This window comes from Calidris pugnax, unplaced genomic scaffold (assembly GCF_001431845.1).
Source record: "Calidris pugnax isolate Ruff unplaced genomic scaffold, ASM143184v1 scaffold125, whole genome shotgun sequence".
Taxonomy (NCBI): Eukaryota; Metazoa; Chordata; class Aves; order Charadriiformes; family Scolopacidae; genus Calidris; species Calidris pugnax.
Window position 1 is genome coordinate 1,867,074 of NW_015090906.1, and position 25,022 is coordinate 1,892,095.

Below are 25,022 nucleotides of genomic sequence, written 5' to 3' on the forward strand. Positions count from 1 at the left end.
CCCCTTTAAAATTTTTTCAAGTTTTTTTTTTTTTTTTTTTTTTTTTTTTCCAAAATGAAAAAAAAAAAATCAACCAAACCAAACAAAACAAAAAATCCAAACAAAAAAAAAAGAACCCAAAGGAAAAAAGAAAACCGAAAAAAAAGGAAAGAAAGAAAAAACATTTTGCCACAGGTTGTTTTTAAATCCTATCATTAATTTATCTAATAATAAATTTCAGTCTTGCATGAATGCAGCAATGTTTTTTCACATTGACTTCCCAGAATTCATAGCTAGATGAGGTCACATGCAAATTTCAAAGGTCAAACTAGATCAAAGGTCAGTAGGAGAACCAAATATGATGTGAGGTCAGAAAGACATCAGAAACAATGACGGGACGATGAAACTTTTTTTTTTTTGAGACGCCACAGGGACATGCTAGGCAAACGATGGGCTAACGGGCATGGAGATGTCTAGGGAAAAAACAAGGAAGAGGAAAAAAAGTTACATAGAATCTATGCAGCACAAACAAAATCACTTTTATGGGTGCAGGAGAAAACTAATGCAAATCTTTTATCAGTAGAGTCTATGAGCCGTTCACATAATTTGCATTAACTTACAATACTTGTCAACAAGAGCACAATGGAACCCCAAAAGAATCCATCTGAAAGGAGTCAGAGAGAATGGATTCCTCTTTGGGGAGAAAAGAGAGGAAAGAACCAGTTTCTACAAATGTAAGAGAAAGATACGGGGAGGGGGGAAAAAAAGGGGGTCAGACAACTGAACTTTAAACTAGATAATGGAAACTACGAACAAAATAACCAGACAAATACAAACAAGAGGATAAAAGCATGAACTGTAAAGGGTGTAGGGTTCAACAGTGAAAAAGCGCCCATTCCTGGCACAATTACTCTAGAGACTACTTCAAAGGATCTAGCTAGCATAGAGAGCTGCTCTTTAGGTATCCAATAAGTTAACAATAGGCAATAAATAACTTCCATTATTTCTGAGGCAGTAAAAATTTTGTATAAAAATAGAAATGCTTTTTACAAATAAAATTTACAGGCCTGTGGCTTTCTTTTTTTATTATTATTAAATTTATCTCTCAAGAAACATCAAGTATTGTCACTCATTTTATTTTATTTTTTTTATTTTAAACCCTGTAGCTTTAGAAACAGATCTCTAAATCTTTTTTACATTAATCCTTTCCAAAAAAACAAGAACTTAAAAAAAAGTGAAATATAAAGACGACCAGTGTAAAATCAGACTAATATATAACAATACGTTGATTTGAACCGAAAAAAAAATACTCAAATTTTCTCAAAAAACAAGTTGATGTAGTGGAAAGACTTGTTTCAATTTTTGTTGCAAAATAAGTGCTTCAACTGGCATGAGGCCATTTTGTTTAACCTATAAACTGCTGGTGCCACCCTGGTAAAATACGATCCATCCATAGAAAACAACTTTTATTGTGTGCTAATGGCACCAGGGTTCACAGAGTTAAATTGCACATTTTTTTTGTGTTTGTGTGTGTGTGTGTGTGTGTTGCTTTGAATTTCAAGATGTTTATTTTTGTTTTAAAAAGGAGATAAATTATGCTGCAAAACAAAATACAGTAACACAACTTGGTAATTACTTGGCAAGGAAATGGGAGCCAAGTGCAATAAGGACAAGTGGGGAAAATGGAAGTGGTAACTGTAAAAATAACTGTCTCTTGGTGAAGGTTGGCTCTATGTTCTTTCTTAACCCCCCTGCAGAGGACAGGTTTGCTCATGGGACTTACCCTAAGAAAGCTAAAATAAGAGCAGTAAGCATCTGGGGTTAAGATCAGTAAGGTTTGCTGTCATTTTTGGAGCGTTTCAGCTGAACCTTCAAGCGTTTCATGCCAATCTGAAAGCCGTTCATAGCCTGGATAGCAGCTTGTGCAGAGACTGGATTGTCATAGCTAACAAAACCTACGAGACACAGAACGGAGGCGGGAGAGAAAGCGAACTATAGGTTAGAACAAATGTCAGAAGGCTTTTCGTTAGGATTTCATTATCACTATTTATTTGACACATTTACCCCGCTTTCAGTTCGTTCTTCTTTGATCACACTTCGTATCCCATTTCCTCTCCCCTTTTCCTTTGCCTCCCCCTTTACCTTCATAATATTTTTTTACTGGCTGGGCTGCAGTTGGCCAGGTTTGGTGCAATGCAGTTTCCAACCCCTTATTTATCTACCTACCTTAGAGACTGAAGATTTTTATTACCGTGACACTTTTCAGTGCAATATCTACATACCTCCCAGTCTATTAGGAAATACTATTAGGCCAGTCTGCAGATGTGAAGCTGAAACAGAAAGCCTGGTTACAGAAACAACTCCCCCAAACTTAGATGCCTACACGCGTTTGCACACCTGAGTGTGAGTTCATGTGCACTGGTCCTGTGTGCTATGAAACATCTCCTTGGGCTTAGCCTAGAACTGTTGCAATATATTAATATTTTGTATTTTTACAGTTCCTTCCAGTTCAAGATCTCAAGGTACATTAAATGTTAATTAATTCAGCCTCTTGGTCCCCAAAGGGGTATGCAAGCATCAAAATTAAGCAGCATCTTAAAGACAACGGCAGGGCTTGATGAGAACTCCAGATCTGCTGCTCCTCAGTTGCAAGCACTAACTAGGGGGATAATGCTTGTCGGGTAATTCAGAATGGCTGGTCTGGCTCAGCTTCCTTTTCCCCAGGAGATTAAAAATGCTCTGTTCATAATGGACTCAAATCTCCCTGATTCTGGAAGCTCAAAATTCATTTTCATATCTGGGCCTCCCACTTATAATTGCAAAGCTCGCCTAACTGCTGCTCTGCCTCAGCTCCGGCTAATTACTACTATACTCAGCCTGCTATTATGCATCTGCTTTGAAATGCTCCCTCTTCTTTCCACTCGAATTTGCCTTAACACATATCCCTTCACTCTGTTAAAGCATGGACCCCACACACTTTGTTTTCAGTCCTAACATGCAGGCTTCTCAGTGCCTCTCTCCTACCAGCTTTCTTCATTTGTGCTTTGTGCCTGTGTACTTTTCTGATTCATAACCTCTTTTTACCATCATTTTAACCTGTTCTTTTATGGCTCTTGTTTACCTTGCACTGCTGCCCTCCTCCACCCTCAGTGTCAGAATGATACACTCTCCCCATTGTAAAGAAAAAATCGCTCTTATCAAGTCATCTGGTCCTTGTCCAGCTGTTCTCCTTCATAGACCATCCCTGTGGTTTCACCTTAAATCAGCTTCACCAAACTATTTAACTTAAGACTCTTCTCTGACAATTCAGGCTAACTTCTGCTCCTTCCACTCAAAACCACCTCTCAATTCTCTGCAGACTTTCTCCTGGCCAAAGCCAATATGCTCTGTTCGTGTCGTTCTGTGCTTGATTATTTGTTACCTCCTTAAGGGATAATAAATGTTCCTCCATACCTCCCTAGGGTTTAGTAACTCTTGTCACTTCCTCACTTTCTCAACTAAATCACTTCCTCTTAATATTACTGCCACATCCTGAGGAGCTTCATCACTCTCTTCCTTTCTTCCTCTCCCCTATTTTCTTATAGGAGATCATACCCGTTCACACAACTCCAATCACTGTCTTAGCACTGCACTCCTGCCTCCACTTCCATCAGCTCCTTGATCTCTAGAACTGCCTTAAGGGTAGAAAAGAGATCTACCATGAGTTGGAAGGCAGCTGTAGAACCTTCCAGGCAGGTGTTCCACAACTGAGATGCAGCCACTCTGACCTACCTTGACAATTCAGTATTGTCCCTTACAGCTTTCCTGACCTTCTCTTTGTTAAGTGCATTCATAAGTCTTCTGCTACGAACTTCTCATCACCTTAGTTCCTGTTCTTCTTAGCTAGTTTTAGCCACCTGAAAGTTAAGCAAGTTAAGTGCATTCATAATAGTCTTCTGCTACGAACTTCTCATTACCTTAGTTCCTTTTCTTCTGAGCTAGTTTTAGCCACCTGAAAGTTAAGCAATTATTTTCTTATAGGAGATCTTACCCGTTCACACAGCTACAATCACTGTCTTAGCACTGCACTCCTGCCTCCACTTCCATCAGCTCCTTGATCTCTAGGACTGCCTCAAGGGTAGAAAAGAGATCTACCATGAGTTGGAAGGCAGCTGTAGAACCTTCCAGGCAGGTGTTGAACAACTGAGATGCAGCCACTCTTACCTACCTTGACAATTCAGCATTGTCCCTTACAGCTTTCCTGACCTTCTCGTTAAGTGCATTCATAATAGTCTTCTGCTACGAACTTCTCATTACCTTAGTTCCTTTTCTTCTGAGCTAGTTTTAGCCACCTGAAAGTTAAGCAACTGATCTAAACTAGTCACTTAGATGGTATCTATGAATGGTGAATGAAATGAAGCAAGCACACCCAGAGGTGGCTTTGCCACCCACCATTCATGTCACCGATTTAGACACCTCCACCGATGACAGAACAACAATTAGCTCAGGCTATGCTTACCTTCCGGGGCGGTGACACAAGTCACCTCATTCTAGATCTCTTCATTGGCTTCCTTGACTCAGACACAAATTCAAACATACAACCTCTGTGCTGCACCTGTGGCACCAGCTTTTATCATTCAGTTGTTGTTCTGATTCCCAATTTGTCTCTTTATACAATGCTGTATCTACATTAACCTCTTACACTTTCACCTTCTTCCTTATCGAGGACCTTAATTTATAAAGCTTACACAGGAATCTGGCATTCTCTCCCTTTATTTATCTTTTTCTGATTGCACCCATTCATCATTTTTTGTCTGAATTTTAAACTGTGGGTTACATGAGGATGGGATGATGTTTCTTATCACTTTTCAAAGACCCTGTCAGGCTGATTCTGATTTTTGTTTTAAATCTCTAGGTATCTCTATAGTCAGGATAAATATTTTTAATCATTCAAGTAGCAATTTTGCTATGAGGCAGACTGCATTTATGCACTGGTGTCCCCCTTCCCCTGCCTTACTTTTACACCTCTCATTTCTCTTATTCTGAGGTTTTTGAAAGGCGAGAGATAAGCCTGAAGAGTGAAACCCTTTGGCTGCTGAATCAACTAGAGCTCATGAGAACTCATGGGAGCGCACTCCCAGGTGTAAACAGACTGTCCTGTCATCCTCACCACCATTTAATCTTTTGAGCAATCATTTGAGGTGGGCAAGAAAGCAAATAATGCCTAAGTCCATTTTCTGCAAACAAAAGTAATTTTTCATTCTGAGAATCGGTGTTACATGAAAGTTCATCATTGTGTATCACTACCCTGTGACTCACTCAGAATGCACCTTCCCTTCCCAGTCCTGCCAGTGGGCATCCTGGGACAATCTTTTCACCTTTCTGGTGTTCAGTCTGACCTCATCTGTAATTTGACTTCCTCCTCCTTTGGGCAAGAGATTGGGAGCTCCACAGTAAAAAGCACCGAATGTGCAAAACATCATTCCCATTATTATTATTGTTATTATTACAAGGGGAAAAAGACCAAACCAAGTAAAGAAAAAACCCAAACCCAAACTGTACCAAGACCATTAATGACACGGGAGAGAAATGGGTTCTTCAGATGTACTGTTGTCCTAGTTTTTGGGTGGGAGGACAGAGGAAAAATAAAGCTATTTATGGGACAAAAACAAGAAACAGAGGATTCTTGCTAAAAAAGCTGAGGAAGTACATACAGACTATGCTAGTATGTTAAATTAGCAGGATTAATTCTCCCTTTGCCTGTGATTAGCAGCATCACCAGGTTGTCACCTACTGACTCTCAACTTCCTCTGCCACTGTAGTACTTTTTTGTTTCTAAAGCAGAACTGTCTCACTGGTGGCAGAGTATCTGGGGAGGAAGAATGAGAAATTGAAATGTTAGTGAAAGCTGACTGATGCCAGGAAGACAGAGGACTCCTCCACCTGTTGGGTGTTGACAGTTTCCCTCAAATAAGATAGCCTCAGTGCATCGCTCTGAGCTAGGTAATTGTGTCCCATAAATCCAAACAAATGTGTAAGTAGGTAAAAATAAGGTAAAAGTAGAATAAAATGAAACCTACAAAAGCAAGTGTGGGAAGCGAGGTGAATTGAGCCACCTGCCCAAACTAATCTACATTCTTTCAGCAGTCACCACAATTGCTGCGTTTCAATTAATGTAGCTTGATTTGACATTTCATCAAGATTCCTGGAGACCTCAACAACAATTTTGTCACCCCAACATACTAACTGAACTGGCTCCAGATCAATAGGGAGTCCATTTCAATTCCACTTTTCAAATTTGCTACAGCCTCAGGGACCACTTTAACCCATTGCAAAAACATGCTGGACTGTATTAGTCTAGTTATGAACATTTTTTGGTAAAGCTAAAGAGGTGAATGCTTCAATAACGATCTGAAAGACCGTGGAAAAATGCAGAAAGATTGACACACCCTTTCCCTGAACCAAATTAACTTTCCAAGTGTGCTACAGGCTTGTCTTCAGGTGAAAAGCACTCAGAATGTGGCAGGGCTTGAATTCCAGTGCAGAAGGTATTTCTGAGTAACTTGATGGATTCTCCTCATGTTTGGGTACTGTCTGTTTAGGTAAATGCAAACCCTTTCAAGGTGGGCTAAAGCCCAGTAGCTGTGGGGCCTGTGAAAGGCCCTGGTGGAGACAAATCCTTAGATACACGCATTTTAAGAAAATCTAGATTTAAACAAAAGTAATAACGTGCAAGCTAAGAAACGTGTATTATGGTTAATGGGGACACTTGAAATGGGGGCACTTCAGAATTAAGGAACGGTGCGGGGCAAAGAGCAACACTGTTGGTCCAAAGGATTGTCTGGACTGGTTACTCTTTTGTCATACACAGAGTTGTGTTCCTTCACCCTGGGAAAGAATTGTCACTTTTATGGAAGCTCCAATATTTTACGTAAAACCTTATAAGAAGTATCTTTAAGAGATTCTTTCCTCCTCCTAGACCCTCCTCACGTCTTGCATAGGACCAGAATTATTAGACCAATGCTCTACACTCTGTACCCCACTCCATCAAAGCACTGAACTGGCGCATCTATGCTATTCAAAAGACATCAGCTCCACTTTAATCAACCCTACAGCTTGTTTTATGCCAACATATCATCTTCTCCTCTGTTGTGATCTAATTTTCTGGCAGCTCAAAGTCTTCTCTGACACTGATCTTGTGAAGCTCCCTTCATCCCTGCCCTAAGGTAAAGGGAGATGCTACCTTCCATCATACACTGGAGCCCGCCCGCAGCTGCTGGGGCTGCATCTCTAGACGTCAACTGTCTGTAAAGCATTCTGAACTACACGTACACACCATTCAAGCACTAATTGCAAAATCTTGTGCTTAATTCAGAAGAAAGAAATTCCTGTAATGTAGAAGTAATGGGTTAAACATAGAGCGTTTTTAAGTGGCCCAGCTATACAATAGAGAATAATTAGGTATCCATAATAAGGCAGTTTAATAGTATACTAAATGACATTCCCCCACATAGGGTGTAATTAGTTTCATGTACTTGACACATTCATGCAAGATGTCAGACTGGAAGATTATTATTGTTTTTTCATATCCAATTTTTAGTTAGAACTAGTTTCACTGTGCATCTTCCCGCTCATTTGAGGATTAACAGTCCATTATTTTTGGAATGAGATTCCAGTATGACATTTCTCACATTGCTGTTAATTTTCTTTCCTGGCCCCTTTTCAGAACAATGCATGTGGTTTTTACTATTGGATTTATTAAATTTGACATACCAAAGCACTTGCTCAGATTGGTCTGTTTGTCAATGAAGACTTTAGCAGAGATAACATTTCCAAAAGGCATGAACATCTGCAGAATGTCCTGGTCTCCAAACTCCTGGGGGAGGTGGTAAATAAAGAGGTTTGCCCCTTCTGGACCTTTAGGAAAACAAAACAAAACAGAAGTATGAAAACAGCTATTACAAGTGTTATATTTAATCTATTTTTCCATAATACTTACTGAAGGTGATGGTCAGAAAGCATTTCACTTTCCAGCTTTGAAGGAACAAAAGCAAGTGGATCATCAAAGGAACAGAGCTGAAATGCAGCTCTTTAGAACATCCTATCTTGAAAAGCGTTTACTTGATAACTCTACTACAGAAGAAGTTAAACTGCAGCCTCTTCAATTTATACAAGTGTGTTTCAGTATAATTAAGGTTAGCAAAGCAGTTACACAACGTGTTACTCTCTCACAGTACCCCAAGAACCACACCAGGAGTCCTCTGCTGCCTCAGATGCCTGCATGGGTTTGTCGGTTTAATTCCAGTTGTGGGAATTTACTGAAATGCAATGAGCTGAGCTCAGATTTGAGTATCACATATGTAAACTCACAGGGCAGGAAACTGGTTGAGATGGGAATAAAAATGATAAGACAAAGCAAACCTTGTGACTTGGAAATCAGGGAAGTCAGAGACAGAATGAGACTCAGAATTAAATTTGTTCCGACTCATTTCAAAATGACAGCATTATTTTTTTTTAATACAAATTCCCCATAGGAACCTCTGTCTCCTGGAAGAAACTTTGTAAAGTAAGTCTTTTTAAAAAGTTCAAAATAAAGTAGTTGGATTGAAATGAAAGTGGCTTTCAACAAAGTTGAGTTTGCAAAGAAAAGTGCAAACTCAAAGGTGCTTTGAATATTTTTCTTACAGCCAAAATTTGTGATACGTATCATTAGTGCTGTTGGTTTAAACACTCATCCTAGCACTAATAGGTTATTTTTTTCCATAGATCAATCTCTCCTTTACGGTAACATACTGGAAATGAGCAATGGACACCTGAAAGAACATAATGTGTGATGGAAGCAGATGTGGCCTTCCCATGCAGATACCAGGAGCATAAGCAGTACATGAATGGAAGAAACATTTCTGAAAAACACATGGGAGTAACTCGTGTAAGTATTTTCTTGCTTAATGGAACGGTACATAAAGGGAAGAAATATTTCTGGAAAAAAACATGGGAGTAACTCGTGTAAGTATTTTCTTGCTTAATGGAACCTAAGTGTGCCTCAGATGTGATGTCCTTGGGTTTCTGGAGAGGAAAAGGAAAGCGAGCATCAGATTTATGCAGCACCTTTCACCATAGAGCCATGAAGCCTCACCTCTCCCATACAGAAGAACAAGGCTGGCTGCTCTCTCTCAGCCTGAAGGAAAAGGTTGTAACGTTTGCCCAAAAGGAGGGGACAAATGGATTAGAAGAAAAAAAAAAAGTTTTTAAAAAGAAAAACACTTCTGGGGGGTTAAAAAAAAAAAAAAAGAGGAAAAAAATTGGCCAGCTGGAATTAATTTCTTCTTATTGCAAATAAACTATCCTATCCAGAAAATACCATTTTTTAAAATAGTAAGAAGAAAAGTATCAAACAATAGTTTAGAGCATATGCATGAGGCAGTTCGCTGTGCTTCAGCATTTAATATTTATATAGCACTTTTCTCTGATACTTGTTTATCCTCAACCACTTCAGACTCTTCACCATTCCATCACAAATCATGTTAGGAGACAAAACATAGTTGTCAGTATTCAATGATGGAACTTACTCATTTTAACTTTAACCCCTTACTAACAGAAACAAGACATATAACAAAAAAGACTATTTTAAAAGAGACTTTGCCAATTCATAATAAAAAAAAAAAGTAAGCATACACTTGATATAAACATTCATAAACAGAAAAAAATTAAAATAGGTATAAAAAAATGAAACTGTCCTCCACTATGTATCTTTAAATGACACCAAATAAACAATTTCTTTCTGGCATCAAATAATCTGTTGTCACTGGCCAAAGTGAGTGAGACGAAAAATAAATGCAGAGAACACGAAAAAATGAGGGGAAAAAAGCTAATTAAAAAAAAAGTCTTTCACTTTAAATAATTCAAGCTGTTAGCAGTAAATGAAGTAAAGAATTCAAAGAAAATATACGTTTTAACTCCAGTGTCCCTATACAATAGCCAGCTGGGGGAATGCCAAATTTGTCTTCCTAGGAAACACTTCCCATCACAGTACAAGATGTTTTAAAGGAGGATAAAAAAATTTCTCTTGAGGATATTATACTGGGTTTATTTCCAAAGCTTAGCCCTGGCAAGAACAGGAGTGACAACATAGATACAATCTTAGAAAGCATGCAGTATCTTCCTGTCCTTCTAGAATCAGCTGGAAATCAAGACGAGAGAAAGCAATGAAAACAGAAACAAACCCCCAAAATGCCTGGGAAGTGTGCAGGGGAACGGAAGAGGGGGAAAGGGTAACCTCATTTTCCTAAACATCTTGTAATTAGTATTCATTTATTCTTAGCAGTAACTTCCTGAGGTTTATTTGCTGTTGGCACGGGGAGAGGGGGCAATCATTCACTTAGTTGCTTCCCCGCAAGACCCACAATTAAGCAAAGAACCACTCAAAGTGAAAACGGATCTTGTCATTAACTCAAAACCTTAAACCTAATCAGATTAACTCCATTATCACAGAAAATGAAACCAGAAGAGAGAACGGCACCCATAAAGGGATGATTTTTGTTACCGGTGCCTTTTATGCAGTAATTGGTAAATGCTTTTATATAAGAAAGGACGGCTGGTAAAGTATAACTTGAAGGACAGATGGTTAAAAAATGAACGTATTGGGTTTGTGTGGCAAGGTTTTGGTAGCGGGGGGGCTACAGGGGTGGCTTCTGTAAGAAACTGCAGGAAGCTTCCCTCATATCCAATAGAGCCAATGCCAGCCAGCTCCAAGACAGCAAGGTTGAGCCCATCAGCAACGGTGGTAGCGCCTCTGGGATAACATAGTTAAGAAGGGTGAAAAAACCCTGCATGACAGTAACCAGGAGAGAGGAGTGAGAGAAACAACTACGTAGAAACCAAGGTCAGTGAAGAAGGAGGGGGCAGAGGCGCTGTAGGCACTGGAACAGAGATTCCCCTGCAGCCCGTGGTGGTCCATGGTTGAGCAGAGATCCACCTGCAGCCCGTGGAGGACCCCACGTCAGAACAGGTGGATGCCTGAAGGAGGCTGTGACCCCTTGGAGATCCCATGCTGAAGCAGGATCCTGGCAGGACCTGTGGACCCATGGAGAGAGGATCCCATGCTGGAGCAGGTTTGCTGGCAGGACTTGTGGCCCCATGGGAGACCCAAGCTGGAGCAGTCTGTTCCTGAAGGACTGCACCCTGTGGAAGGGACCCACGCTGAAGCAGTTCACAAAGAACTGCTGCCTGTGGGAAGGACTCACTTTGGAGAAGTTAATGGAGGACTGTCTGCTGTAGGAGCCACCCCAGGCTGGAGCAGGGGAAGAGTGTGAGGAGTCCTCCCCCTGAGGAGGAAGGAGCGGCAGAGACAAGGGGTGATGAACTGACCACAACCCCCATTCTCTGTCCCCCTGTGCTGCTGTGGGGAAGGAGGGTGAGAAATTAGGAGTGGAGCTGAGCCTGGGAAGAAGGGAGGGGCTGGGGGAAGGTGTTTTTAAGGTTTGGTTTCATTTCTCATTACCCTACTCTGATTGGATTGGTAATACATTAAGCTAATTTCCCCAAGCTGAGCCTGTTTTGCCAAGTGATGGTAATTGCCAAGTGATCTCCCCGTCCTTATCTCCACCCACGAGACTTTTGTTATATTTTCTCTCCCCTTGTCCGGCTGATGGAAGGGGAGTGACAGAGCATCCAGCCAGGGTGAACCCACCACAGTGACTTCCATTAGAGCTCTACAGAAAATAACAGCACTAAACAGGAGAAAACCGGGGGAGAGGGGGAATAAATTAAAAAAAAATTCAAAGATTAGGCTACTCGAGGTTCTTCCCCACAAATCAAATGTGGCCATATCCAGCTTGGTCTGCCGGCAGCTGGGGGGGTCTTACCTTCCTTCTGGCTGCCCGCAGCGCTCTGCTGCTGCAACAAGCTCTGGCTGTAGAGGGTGGGCAGCGCGGCGGCGGCGTACTGCTGGATTCCTGAGTAGGCCTGGGTGAGGGCGTCCATCGTGCCGGCCGTACCGTTCGTCAAGCCTGTCGCGCCGAGTCCTCCGTTCAGGGCCGCCATACCTGAGAGCATTTGAGCAACTTTACAAAAAACCCAACAATAGAGAAAAGAAATTGCACTTGTTCATTAGTGCTTTCCGAAAGTCGTTGGCATTTATAATGACACTGACGAACGACGGCAGGGCATGCAGCTCGGGCACTTTCACCAAATGGGACCGAAAACAAAGAAACACGACTTTGGCGCCAGGGTCACTTCAGCACAAGGGTTGCACAGTCAAAACGGACTCGCATGCAGCCTGCTACTGGCAAGAACTACAGCTGGGTGCTCCTGCTTCAAAAGCCTCTCTGCCCACCCTCCTCGACACCCACGCTTCTGCTGAGGGCATCCAAAGCTGGGAGGGTGGGAGACCTGTTTGACCTGCATCCTTGCAAGATGGCCACTGGGATAACACAGTCTGCGAGGAAACCCACTCCTTCTGGCCAGGGTCTTTAGCAACAGGCCCTGACCACACCGTCTCAGAAGCGTTTCATTTATACAGAATTAGCAGAGAACTGTGATTAACAGCAATTTTGAAACAACCCTCTGTAAAACTATGGGCTTCGCCCCTTAGGTTTGTGGTAGGAAGATGGACTGAAGTCCTCTGTGCTTCCACCCTTCTCCTCCAGTTAATCTAGCGACTCCAGAAGAGATGAACAGCAGCACATCTGGAGTGACTAGAAGTCCTTCCTCCAGACTAGGCATCTTTCATGAAGAAACAAAAGCCTTCAGTTCTAGCAATGTCTTTCTTCTCACTGGAAGCAGAGTCGCTTAATTATTTTTTCTTTAAAGCGATTCTACATCCTGATAAATAACAGATTAATTTAACTGGGATGACTGCCAAAGAGGAAATCTCAGACTGGATTGCTAGCTGTGTGGAAAATGGCATCCCTCATCCGTGCAAACAGTGTGGTCTACAAAAGAAGTTTTACTGCTCTGACTTGATGGTGGACAAATCCCTGGGCTACAGCGTCTCTCCGTTGCTTCTGTTCCTCATCATGGTTCCTAAATGAGCCATGTCGAAGTTAACAGTGTTAGCATTTATTTTTTTCAGAAATCCCAGAAAATGCAAATTTTCTGTTAGAGCTACAGTCTTTGTGGCAGTTGAAGGGGTAGCAGAGTTCAGAGCCCTGCTCATTGCCCACACTTGTGTCAACCGGAGCAGTAAGTGCTCATCAGGACTGAGGGTTAGGCCATGTTTTCTGCACCACTAGCTATCCCATGCTCCCCAGTTTTTAGGTGAACAGCTCATAAACATCTTAAAAGTGTTTAATCAGGCCCCTTGGGGTACAGCAGATCAGTCACCATAAAAATGGGGCACCCAGAACCACCAGTGACCATTTCTTAGACATTGACTGTTTAGTGTTTTGCTTGGTAAAATGACAGGTGAAGTGGTGAGTGGTGAACCCATATTAAGACCCAAAAGGTATGAACCTTGAAAAGAAGGAAAGAGCTTAATTTCAGCGCAATAATAAGGGGTTACATGTAAATGGGAGAAAAGTGAGGAAATTAAGCAGAGGACACTTTATAGTGAATTAACAATGAAATCTATTAGACTGGGAAACAATCTTCAAGGAAAGTGGCATAAACCTTATCACATGAGTAATTTAGAGACAGAAAGAATACTGCTGGGAATTATCCTGCATTGACAGAGGAGGATAAAGATGCTGACCTACTAGTTTTCTTCCATCTCTTATGTAGATTTGAAAAGTGTATTCCTATGAGTCTCTGATAATCAGGACAATTGCTCAAGTGGCACCTTTCTGGCTCCACCAGAGCCTGTGCCAATTAAGAGAATTGTGCTGCATAAATTATACCTTTTGATATTACTATAATTTGTGTGACTAAACACTTGACAGAGATGTGATATTCTTAGCCTTTCCTTAATAAAATGTCTCGCACTTTAAAGATTTCTCTTCCCCTCCACCCCACTTCAGAGTATCCTGACAGGAGGCACTGGCTGCCACTACTTTGAACAAAAAGCCTCTGTCAGAGCACAGGAGAGCCAGGTATTTGTTGGATAATGGTTCCAGTTATAACACAAAAACTTGCAAACCGGGATGGCTTGTGAAGCAATATATCTAAAAAGCAGGAAAGCTTGGAAAATTAAGATTCTTCATCATCATCATCACCATTGTCATCACCACCATCATCATCATCTGATCCTGAGCCTGACCTCAACCTGCTTTGATGTTTTTGTACATAGGTCTGTGTCATTGCCCGCATGGGTGTACACACAGCACTGGTTCAAGTAAAAGCTCCTGACAAAGCAGCTTGTATCTCTCCTTTTATTATAGTGTTCCAATAAGTTGATAATAGAGGAAGCATTAGGATAACATGTTATCTTTTGTGAGTCATCAGCCTATTGGATAAACATGCTTTGTGTTGCGGTGGGCAGCTCCCTCCCCCTTCTTTCACCCAGAATCAATAGCCCTTTCCCACCAAATGATTTCAGATTAGCAAGCAGCCAGGCAGCCCCTGCTCATCGTGCTGCTTCTGGGAAGGGCACTGCTAGTGCAGCACACGTGTCTAAGTACGCTTCCCTCCTGAGCAAAACAGACCTGCAGAAAGCTCTTGACATTTTTCCTATTCTTTCTTTTTACATTTTTATGAAATCCACAAGCTCCAGCTGCAATTACACATCTCTGCCATCTCTTTATTATCTCTACCAACGCACCTCAGTCTGATATTGAACTTTGGTCCCTTCCTCACTTCTGTGAAATAACCTTTTGGAGCCTTTCATCTACGGCCTTCTACTGTTTTGAGTTACTCTACATAAAACAGAAGTGACAATGCTTGGCAAGTCCAAAGGTCTCTTAAAGTGCTTTCCAAGCACCTTCAAATCTGTCACGAATAGTTTTATCTCCATTTTACAGATGTAAATATGGGGGCAGAAAGGCTAAGTGATTGCCCTGGGTTCACACACAAATATTGTGTCATAGCTGTCCAGTACCCTAAATCCATAGTGTTTTTTCTTAATTACAAAGAACCTCTTCCTCTCTCTTTACTCATTTTTCCTCATTATTCATAATTCGTTTTGTTAGTTGCATTATTTAAATTTATGTGCCCAAAGGAGACAGTCTAATGTTTTGTCATTTAAGGTTTTAGATGCTTCAAGCACAACTGAGGGAAGACTGGGTGAATCCCCAAATGTGTGTACAACTGTTGCCAAACCCTTAGAGACAGTTAAACTTAACATACTCTGCTTTCTTTAATTTTTAAGGCCTCTAGACATCTTCCTACAATGCTCCTCTACAATGAGAGCACTCTTGGTCTCCATAGCCCAGCTTCTTTTTAATGGACCCAGTCAGGATCCAAAAAACAGATAAAAGTCTCCCAGTTTGCTCAGCCTGGAAGAGATTCTCCTGGTGATTCTCACACACAGAGCAGGACATGGTTTCAACAGAATAGTACCTCTTCCAACATGTGTAAATCAATGCTCAAGCCCAGTGCCACCTTCTGATTCATTTTTGGGTTAAGGTCTGCTCGACTTGTGCTTTGGATCGCTCTTGTTAATTCCCCAATTAGAAGCATGTCACTCAACAATTACTTCAGGAACCTCCATGATCAAATGGCATTTGGATGTTTTTACTGGAGAGCTTATGACTATGGCATAATGTGAAACATCAGAGTCATTGAACGTGAGGTTTCCTGAAGGCAAAATCCTGGGCAGGTTTGAGTGTGAACAACTGGATCAGACATGGTCACTAGGAAAAGCACTGGCTCGTCATTAAAACAGGCAGGGGAGGTTGTAATCTGATTGATGTTTCGCTCTCATTAGCATAACAAGTACCTGAAACGGGTAATACATGTCACACTTTCGAGAGAAACAGTGCCACAGCAGCGGTTGGTGGGGAAGCAGTTTCCCCTCTTTAGATCTCTCTCATACATAGACAGACATATCCACATACATTTTGTAAGTGCTATACACATACAGATATTCTAGGCACATACACTCTCTGTGTCCATAAAAACATCCGTGAAGATTTGGGACTGAAGCCACTGTTGGCACAAGACCACAGAAGTAATGGTGGCTCAAAACAAGCTGAAATTTGGTACTAGGTTGTGAATACGTCATTAATACCCCAAATGACACATGCAGGTAAGTTTTCAAATATATCACCTCAAAATACTCGCTGAGAAAACGTAAACTTTTGCTTTTAGCCTAGTGAGAGGTGTTAAAAGAAGTGCAACAGGAGGGTTCCCACGCAAAGTCAAGAGCAAGGTGATTCATTCTTCCTTGGTCTTGATGAAGGGGACATTATCTTGGAGTGCTCCAGTGTGCCTGGGTTCTTAGCACTTGTGGGAGGGAAGGAGTGGGATGCCATACTCCACTCTTGGTATTGTGACTTCTTATAAACCAAGTAAAGCACAATAACTGTTTATCAGGAAAGGACATTTAATGATTGCTTACTTATGACAGGGTAGCTCTCTTAGTACGAGAGCTCACGAGCGGAGATGTTAGCTTTTTCTGCATGCCATTTTCAGTGGTTTGCTTTAATACTAATGTAATAATGAGAAAGGAAAATAACATCTGCCATTTCGGGACCTAATACTTACTTTTCTTAAGTTGTTCTTGAGTCTTATTTACTATGACGTGGTTTGTGTGAAATATGCATGTCCTTGCCAGAAGCAAGACCTGTTTTACACAAGACCCCATGCAACCACTCAACATTGCTACATGGACATCCACTAGCCCCCTTCCTTCCCAGCTCCCAACAATGACAACCAGAGATCACAGAACAAAAAGATCGAGAGAGCAGCCAAGTAACAGTGACAAAAAGGACATCATGCAGAGCACCAGAGTGAGCAAAAGATACTGAGGAGGACATCCATTCCTGGGGAAACATTATGAAGGGTCATGGACTGGGAATAACCAAATAGATTCCTTGCATTGCAAAAGGAAATGCAAGGAGCAACAGCAGCTAAAAGAAAAAAAAAAGGGAGGGGGGAAATGCAGCTGGACAAATCTCTTCCATTGCAGGCAAAGGTGAAGTCATCATGGCAGAAACAGTAAAAAAAATAAATCCTTCTTCTTCAGGAAAAACTTGTCCAAGGCTAAAACCAAGGAAGAATGTTCTAACAACTACCAGCATCTGCTTAGCTGGAGATGCCAGGGTTTGAGTAAGATGTCAGAGGACAGATGTGCATGCTCTGGTATTACAGGTGACTGACTACATCATTCTCTTATACTTGCCAATTAAAAACCAAAGACTTGCCTTCATTTTTAAAGTATGTTGCTCTCAAGTCAATTTGATAATTCCTACAGACTTTTTAAAAGGACTACCTCCATGGCAAACATCTTTCTTATCACTACATTTCTGAGCGAGGTTTTGTGCGTGGGGATTGATGCACCTGTTGTCAGCCTCCCTAAATGAAAAAGGAGCTTCTCCTATAACCTAGATAACCCAAATCCTTGGTGATGTTTCTTATACCTTTCATATGTCCTGCAAGAAAAGCAGTCTTTGTGCAGGGACCCAAGGGACTTCATTTTGCAGAGCAACCTATGTGAAACTAAAAGGCTCCAGAACTGCATACGTACCATGAATGGAACTAGATCAACTCGACCCCCTTATTTCGTATATAGATTAAAAATAATTATATCATTGCTTTACAATTGATAGCTTTTGTGGCATGATTACTGGGGAAGGCTGTCCACCACAGCAATAAATACTCACTGTTTACGGTACCTGCTAGTGCATTAATATTATTCAGTCCAACAGTGGCTCCAGCCAGTCCTTGGAGAGTACCCAGAGAAGTCAAAGAATTCATGGCCGCACCAGCTGTGGAATTAGCAGTTGATGCAGCAACTGAAAGGAAAAAAGAGCAAGGCAAAATTAAGGCCATATTTTCCTTTATTTTGATCACAAAACAGCTTATAATAATGCTGACCAGAACAGTAGAGCTACTCGCAAGAAAAAGAAAAACAGCAAATGAGACCAATAGCCCAACTTTGTTCAAGACATTAATAGTATGATTGTTCATGGAAAGTGTTGATAAGCCTTGAACTGCGAAGACTGTATCCCAAAATTCAGCATTGTGCTATTATTTGCAAACATAATGCAGAAACAGTAAGTATGGGATCAGTCACTTTCTCAAAAGTTTGTCAATCAAACTGAGCATCCCAGGCAGATGAACTAACCAGGTTATTGAGATTTTGTCACATTTAAAATTCTATCATTGAAAAAAGATAAAATTACTTTGCAATTTTATCATTCAACAGCTTTCTGTTCTGGGCCCAAAATGTTCTAAGAGAAATTTTAATTATTTAAAGTGAAACCCTATGCCATTATGGCTCTGCTTTAGGACACTCTATGAACATTATTTAAAACCTTGAAGTTTACAAAAAGAAGAATGACCTGCCAAATACAAAATGTAACTACAATCCATTTTATTGCAGGCTTTTAGCCAGGCCTTTGTACAAAATTAGTCAGGTATATCCACACATAAATGATACTATATGCATCCCAAAAGCTCTGCCAGAAGGGAAGCTGAGGCTCAGGGGGAGAAAAGGTCCTTGCTGCTACAATGCCAAGGGAATGATGAAGGCAGATGAGATGGATCCATCTAAACCACATGCTTAGGAAGAGAAAGAGACTCACTCTCTTGTCATAGGAAAGTGATAAAGAACCTTAGAAAGAGCTATCATTCAGGATAGGCTGGATGAACTAGAAATGCGTATCTCTCTCACAGAAGGATCCTGAATAACCACTAGATTAAACACTTAACTTACAGGTAGGTAAAGTTGTACGAGATGAATCACACTCATAAATGCCGCGGAAGCAATTAGGTTTTTAGCTTGTCTCCTGAGCCCTATTTTAGTGCATCAATCATAACGACTTCTTTTCTTTTCCTTTAAAAAGTTGCATTATCTTCTGAAAAGTGAGCATTTAAAGTCAGAGTTTTGTTGATAATTTACCAGAGGCACATCATATCTACACCATGCTTTTGTGCTCCTGTTCATTCCCTAGCTGTGAAATGGTTAAGATCGCTTTTATCTTGATGCTCTTTTGAGCTGTCAGACACATCAGATTACTCAGTGAACCCTCAAGAAAATGAAGTCTCGGCAATTGGCAGGATCCAGTAAGGAAAGTAGGCAACTTTTTTGCCCTGTGGCAAATGTCTAAGCTACAAATAACCCACTTTTACAACCTCAAGACCCATCAAAGGAAAGTCTATGCACTCATGAGGCCTCAAAGTACAAAAGACTCTCTTGGTGTGGGTGAGGAGAGAGTTCCAGACTCTGTGAGGCATTCCTTGTCCCCACTTCTCTACCATCTGCAATGTTAACTTCAATAATTTCATATGTTGCAGATAGAAGCAGCTTTGATTATTCAATCTCTCCCCACAAAGCAATAAGAAGCCAATAATGTCTTTGATTTAAAAAAAGAGTAATAAAAAAAACCCAAGTAAAAAACTACTTTTGTCAGATAATGTGGGCACCAACAGAGAAGAGAGAAAAAAATCAAAGTGAATGAATGTCAGTGAATTCCCTGTGACCAACACTGCTGCATGTTTCTGCTCATGTTCATTAGCAGATCATTTAAATGAAGTATATAAACCTCAGATCTGAAGAATCCAATTGGTTTTGACTGGGCTGAATTCCATCCATTTCTGTTTCAGAGGATTATTACCCTTTTCTCTTGAGGAAACACATATATTTAAGAAATGAGAGAAATGGGGGCTAGGAAGCTGCCTGAAAATTACATTAAAGCTCTTGGGTGCAAATAACTCCTGCGAATGAGAGCCATACGCTTATGGATTGTCAACACATCTGTTGGAGAAGGGAGAAAAACCTGATTAAATCCTTCCCTCTTGCACAGCCCACAGAGTGAGTTGTGGTGGCTCTTATCATAGTCTCACACTATGCTCAAACACATGCTCCAGGGATGGCCAGTATCTGAGGCCAACATCTCTTTTCTTCTTTTATTCATATCAAGTTTCTCTATTCCATCAGACAAACACAGAGCAGGTGCCTTGGTGATTCTCCCATCTGAAGTTGCAATGCAGATTATCTAGCTTGCCTAAATAATGACTTGGCATATAATCAATGTAAAATACTAGTTGGAGCACTGAAGCACCTCAGAAATCAACATTTTGTCGTGGCTATTTCTTCTGCTTAGCAGCGATCTGTCTCACAGATCTACTGGGACAACGCTTTTTCCTCTTTGGCTTATTACATCTTTGAGGAGAAAGAAACTGCACAAATTGTGTGGTTTCCATTATCTTATTGAACATGGGTTGAACAGAAATACCGGAGCTCCTTTTGTTAGGGCACTTGCAAAGGACAGATCCAGCACCTTGCTGGGTGAGGTTTCCTGAGAGACTCCACACGAGTTACCTCCTTCTCTTTGACTGAGACCTGCTCATATGCAATGAAGATGAAGGCAGTGATAAGCTAAAATACTATCATCAAGGGGCCATAAAAGGTTCAACATATTGAGAGAGGTGAAAAATTCTCACAAAATGATGGATAAAAGAAACAGATGAAGCAATGGTATTCCTTGTCCCCAAAAAACTTAAAGGGAGTTGAAATAAAAGTTAGAAAGTCCTACAGGGCACTTGTGGATGCTTAGGCCAGTTGAAAGTTTTTACCTCATGCACTCCCAAAATATGTTGAAATACATCTAAAGATAAGGACTAAGTTTCTTCTGTCCTTTGTCTTTTTCTAATTTCTTTCAACTAAAAGATTGTAACATACATTGAACCAAAGGGAAAAAAGAAAATCATGTGCTTCCTGGGAACGATAGATGTCTGCACTACTTTGGGGAAACCTGCATAACTCTCTCACATCAGCAAAGCTCTTGGGCTCCACAACTGCTCAGAGTAATGGCAAAGGAAGTATAATTCACTGTCGGAACAGCGTTATTCTATATTTATGCCTTTTAGTTGTCCAGATGACAAAAATAGATTGTATACCTACAGAATTTATAAATTGGTTCTTACCAGGTTCACCTGCCACCAAATAAATTAAAAGAAAACATTTCACAACTCCCTCCATCCTCCACACCAGAATATTGCTGCTCTGAATCGAATCACTTCATCACGCTGCTAAATAAACAGTAGGCATCTGTCTCCAGGTACTTAGACAGCTTGATGTATGGAGCTGCAGTGCTGCTAGGAATTGCCCTCCCTGTGTTACTGGTGCACCAGCATTTAGTGCAACAGTGAGGAAAACCAAAACACAGAAAAAAGTGCAAGTGACCTGGGTTTCTGGTGTCACTTTGTATGGCACACCCTGTACTCATAACATTTGGTGTATTATTTTTCTCTTTATACTGGGAATTTTATCCTTGCCCCCCTTAAGATCTATATATATCAGGGACTCAATATGTTTCTGGGGCAGCATTAAGTGAGTTGGCCAGTACTGAAGCTAGGGGGAGAGACTCAGCAGACTGGAGCTCCAGCCTGATGAACACTGGCTGAATATACAACAGTAGGTGAAGTACAGAGTTGCTTTTTACCAGCTACACCGATCATTCCCTCACAATGTTAAGCCCCAGATAAACATCAGAACACAATAGATAAGATTTTGTCTACTCAAAGGAACTTTTTCCTCTCTAACATCAGTTATTGGAATAAGCTGACAACTTTCTCAAAGAGGCTGTTGCTCAATTAGAGACTATTGGCAGGAGTTACAGGGTCGAATCCTTTGGCTGTTGTTGCAAGAGTTCAGACAAGATGTTCATCATATTCCCCACTGACCTTAAAACCCTATTAATATGTGAAAACAAAACCACAGTATTGGATAAAGAGGTCAGTTTAGACTTGTAAGAGTAAAGGCTTGTCCTGTAACCTGTAGGACAATCTGCTCTGTTTCCTGCGGGTACACTGCGTGCTGGTCACCTGCTGTCTTCTCCATCCAGGCCACAAACAGAACACTTCAGCATCTCCAACCACGAAAGGTGAGAAGGTTAAAAATGTTTCTTTTACTATTAGAGACCTTACTGTTTCTTCTTCACTGACCCCTCTATTCCCACATTTCTGTGTCAGTCTGTTAACCTTCCTCCTCTTTCTTCCAAACTTAACTCCACTTTAATAAACATCCAGAAAACTTCAAATAATACAAATAATATTATTAAGAAGCTGTGAAGTAGAGAAGGGCATTGCTGCAGCCTTCCCCCAATACACCCCCAAATCACTGCTCATCCCAGCCATTTGATCGTACTATGCTTCCTCCATTTAATTGATGATATTTTTGCTATCAGCTTCATTATGAATGAAGAGATTTGGCCGTTGGTTAATACGTTCTTTAACAGAGCTCTCGTTGATACAGAGAACACATTTTCATTTGGAGTTGTTGCTCTACACAGTAGATATTTGTGTTTAACTAGGAATGTTGCATTCATAGAGATTTTTAAGGCTGGAAGGACGTGGCATTTTCAACTGTTCTCCTCAACACATTTATTCCTGCCTATAAAAGCTTATAGCACCTTTTAGGTCAGATATTTTTTAAATGGAGATCTAAACTAGCAATAAGCCATTTCCCTTTTAATTTAAATAACATTTCAACACAATTACTAATAACTATGCCAGTCTTGAAAAACAACCGGTACTAGCATAGAAACTTTTGGCCATTCTTTTGGCTAGTTTGTGTCCATAGAGTCATGAAGATTTACGTCATCTGGATTTACATCAGCTGGAAAGCTGGATTCAGGATAACAGCATCTAGCACAGGCAATGATGTGTAAATATTTCTTTGGCTTTCCTGTGCATACTGTGGATGGGATTATTTTCCTCATCTTTGGCTGCCTCACTGTTAGTTTAAGCTAGTCTAGTCAAAATTATTCTTTTGGACTGTCTCTGAGGTTAAGAGACCTCCAACTCAAACCACCTACCTTTAGATTTCTATCTCAGGATGGGCTGGATTGGCCTCTGGAGGTGCCCCTGTTTCCACTGTTTGACATGGTGAACTCAAAGTAGATGTAGGCCATCCAGAGAGCAAATGTGTGGTAGTATGGATCCTGCCCTTCCTGTTAGCCACACATTGTGGTACAAGCCTGTGATCAGAAAGGGAGGGATGTGCTTTCATCCTGCCACCAGAACCAATGCCAAACCATGCAAACTCAGGAGTTTGAATTTAATCACTGCAATCAAATCTCAGGCTCAGAGAACTGCCCTGTGCTGGGCAATTCTGAGCTGATCTGCAGAGGATGTGTGCTATTCTGCAAAGCACACCCTGTCAGAGAAAGGAGCCAGACAGCGGGGACCTACACAGGTCACACAAAGTAGGATGGCCCCGCACAAAACCATGCAGGACGAGCTAAACTACTAGATGCTCTTGATGTCTTTCCCAGTTCTGCCTCAAACTTCTCGTGCTACCCTGGATAAAGCACTGGCTATGTTTTTTGCTGCAAAACAGGGCTAATTCTTCTTCCCAGTTGCTGGCTTGTCTCTTAGAAAGGCATCTTGGAGGCACAGGCACATTCTTGTCATGCCTGTTTACTTCCTACACCAAAGACCAAGAAGTGCCGTTGATAAGGGCACTAGAATACCTAGAATCCTAGATATTACTGAAGTAAGAAAACCATAGACCTATGTTTGTCTTTAGTAGAGCCTTGGGCAAATCCCAACTCTCTCATGTCTCAGGGCCAATTTATAAAATGAATCCTCTTCCCCAACAGAGGAGGTCAACTGGAGCGTCCAGAGAGGCTGCCTGAATGCTTGGTGGTGCAACAAAGTACTAGATAAACACTCCCTCTCACTGCTCTGAATAAAATTCAAACCACACACTCGTACCGCTATGATTTAGCAGAGAGACGGTTTGCAGAGTGTAGTCAACCCCATTCTTTCCTTGATTTTTTTGGTAAACATCTAATTAATAATGAACTCCCATGACTTCTCAGCATAGTCATATACCACAGAAAAAAGCAGTCTCTTGGAAACTCCACACCATATATGCTAACTTGGCACTATTTTTTGGGTGGTGATACAAAGGCTGTGCACTCTCTCCATTCCTCTTTGCCCTGTCCTGTTCCCTTCCTCCTCTTCCAACGCTGGCACACCGTCTGGAAATGATACACAGTCACACACCAGGCCTGGGACCAAGGTATTAAGACTATCAAAGGGGTATCTCGAAGAACTTAAGTGAAGTTTCTTTCTGGAACCATTATTTTGGTTTTAGGGCAGGACTGAAGGAGAGAATGGACAAAGAAAAGAAAGGGCAGCTTTACCTCTTTGCCTGCATGGAGGGTTGCTGTAGACTTTCACCCACCTCACCCATGTGAAGACGGCAGCTTGTTTCTGGAGCAGAACCAGCTTTCTGGTGCTGCAGGGCTTCAGGGCAGCTCCAAGACCGGCTTAACTACACTGGGTTTTTCCCCATAGAGATTCACAACAGTAACTGTGTCATCCCTGCTGACACCTTTCCTTTAGGCAGCTCTCAGTTCCACTCCAAAATTGCCTGTCACTACCTAAGGCATGGCGCGACAGGAAGCTCAACGTTTGCTTTGGTTTCTGCTACCCGCTTATCTGCGTTCCGGTCACATCCTGCTTACTCAGTTGTGGAGGATGTGCATGTGTTAAAAAGCAAACCACACCGCTCGGCTGTGAACCACAACTTTCTTGTTATTTTACTTAATGGAGAGTTTAAATAACTCAGTGTTCAAAGCACTTATTTTTTCTCCAGTTAAGACGATATAGTACTGCACCAGGGATCAATGTCACCTACAAATTTAACGTTCAGTACCTCTATGACTTTAAGCATGAGAAGTTGCAGAGAAAACATGTTCTCTTTTGGGAGACACTCCTGTCAAATCTGTATTGGCAGTTGTCTGAGTCCAGAATCCTCTTTCTTGTACTGAATTCGGGTGTATTTCTCATTTTCTGCTGCCTTCCTGAGCTCACTGACTTCAAGGACTAGATAAAATAGATCTGACTTAATCTGCTCCTGACTAATGGGTGCCATTCAGAGGGATGCAGACAGGCAGAGTTGGCCAACAGGAACCTTATGAAATTTAACAAGGACAGATGTGAAGTTCTGCACCTGGGAAGGAATAATCCCTTTCATTGACACAGGCTGGGGATGGATGGGCTGGGGAGGAACT

At 41.3% G+C, this 25,022-nt stretch overlaps 1 protein-coding gene across 13 annotated transcripts in view; it reads right to left on the reverse strand.

Annotated features, from left to right (window-relative positions):
• Positions 1–77: 77 nt before the first annotated feature.
• Positions 78–25,022, reverse strand: part of CELF2 (CUGBP, Elav-like family member 2) — a 383,288-nt gene continuing 358,343 nt past the window's right edge. For 4 of the 13 annotated variants that reach the window (XM_014949073.1, XM_014949069.1, XM_014949077.1 and 1 more), the window contains 4 exons: positions 17,655–17,786; positions 11,823–12,020; positions 7,732–7,875; positions 1,066–1,934 (listed from right to left, as the gene is read on the reverse strand). In XM_014949073.1, coding sequence (XP_014804559.1) covers positions 1,807–1,934; positions 7,732–7,875; positions 11,823–12,020; positions 17,655–17,786 — 602 coding nt within the window. In that variant the 3' untranslated portion in view covers positions 1,066–1,806. Of the gene's footprint in view, positions 453–1,065; positions 1,935–7,731; positions 7,876–11,822; positions 12,021–17,654; positions 17,787–25,022 lie in introns of those variants that run through there. The other 9 variants (XM_014949080.1, XM_014949076.1, XM_014949079.1 and 6 more) reach the window with 6 other exon arrangements.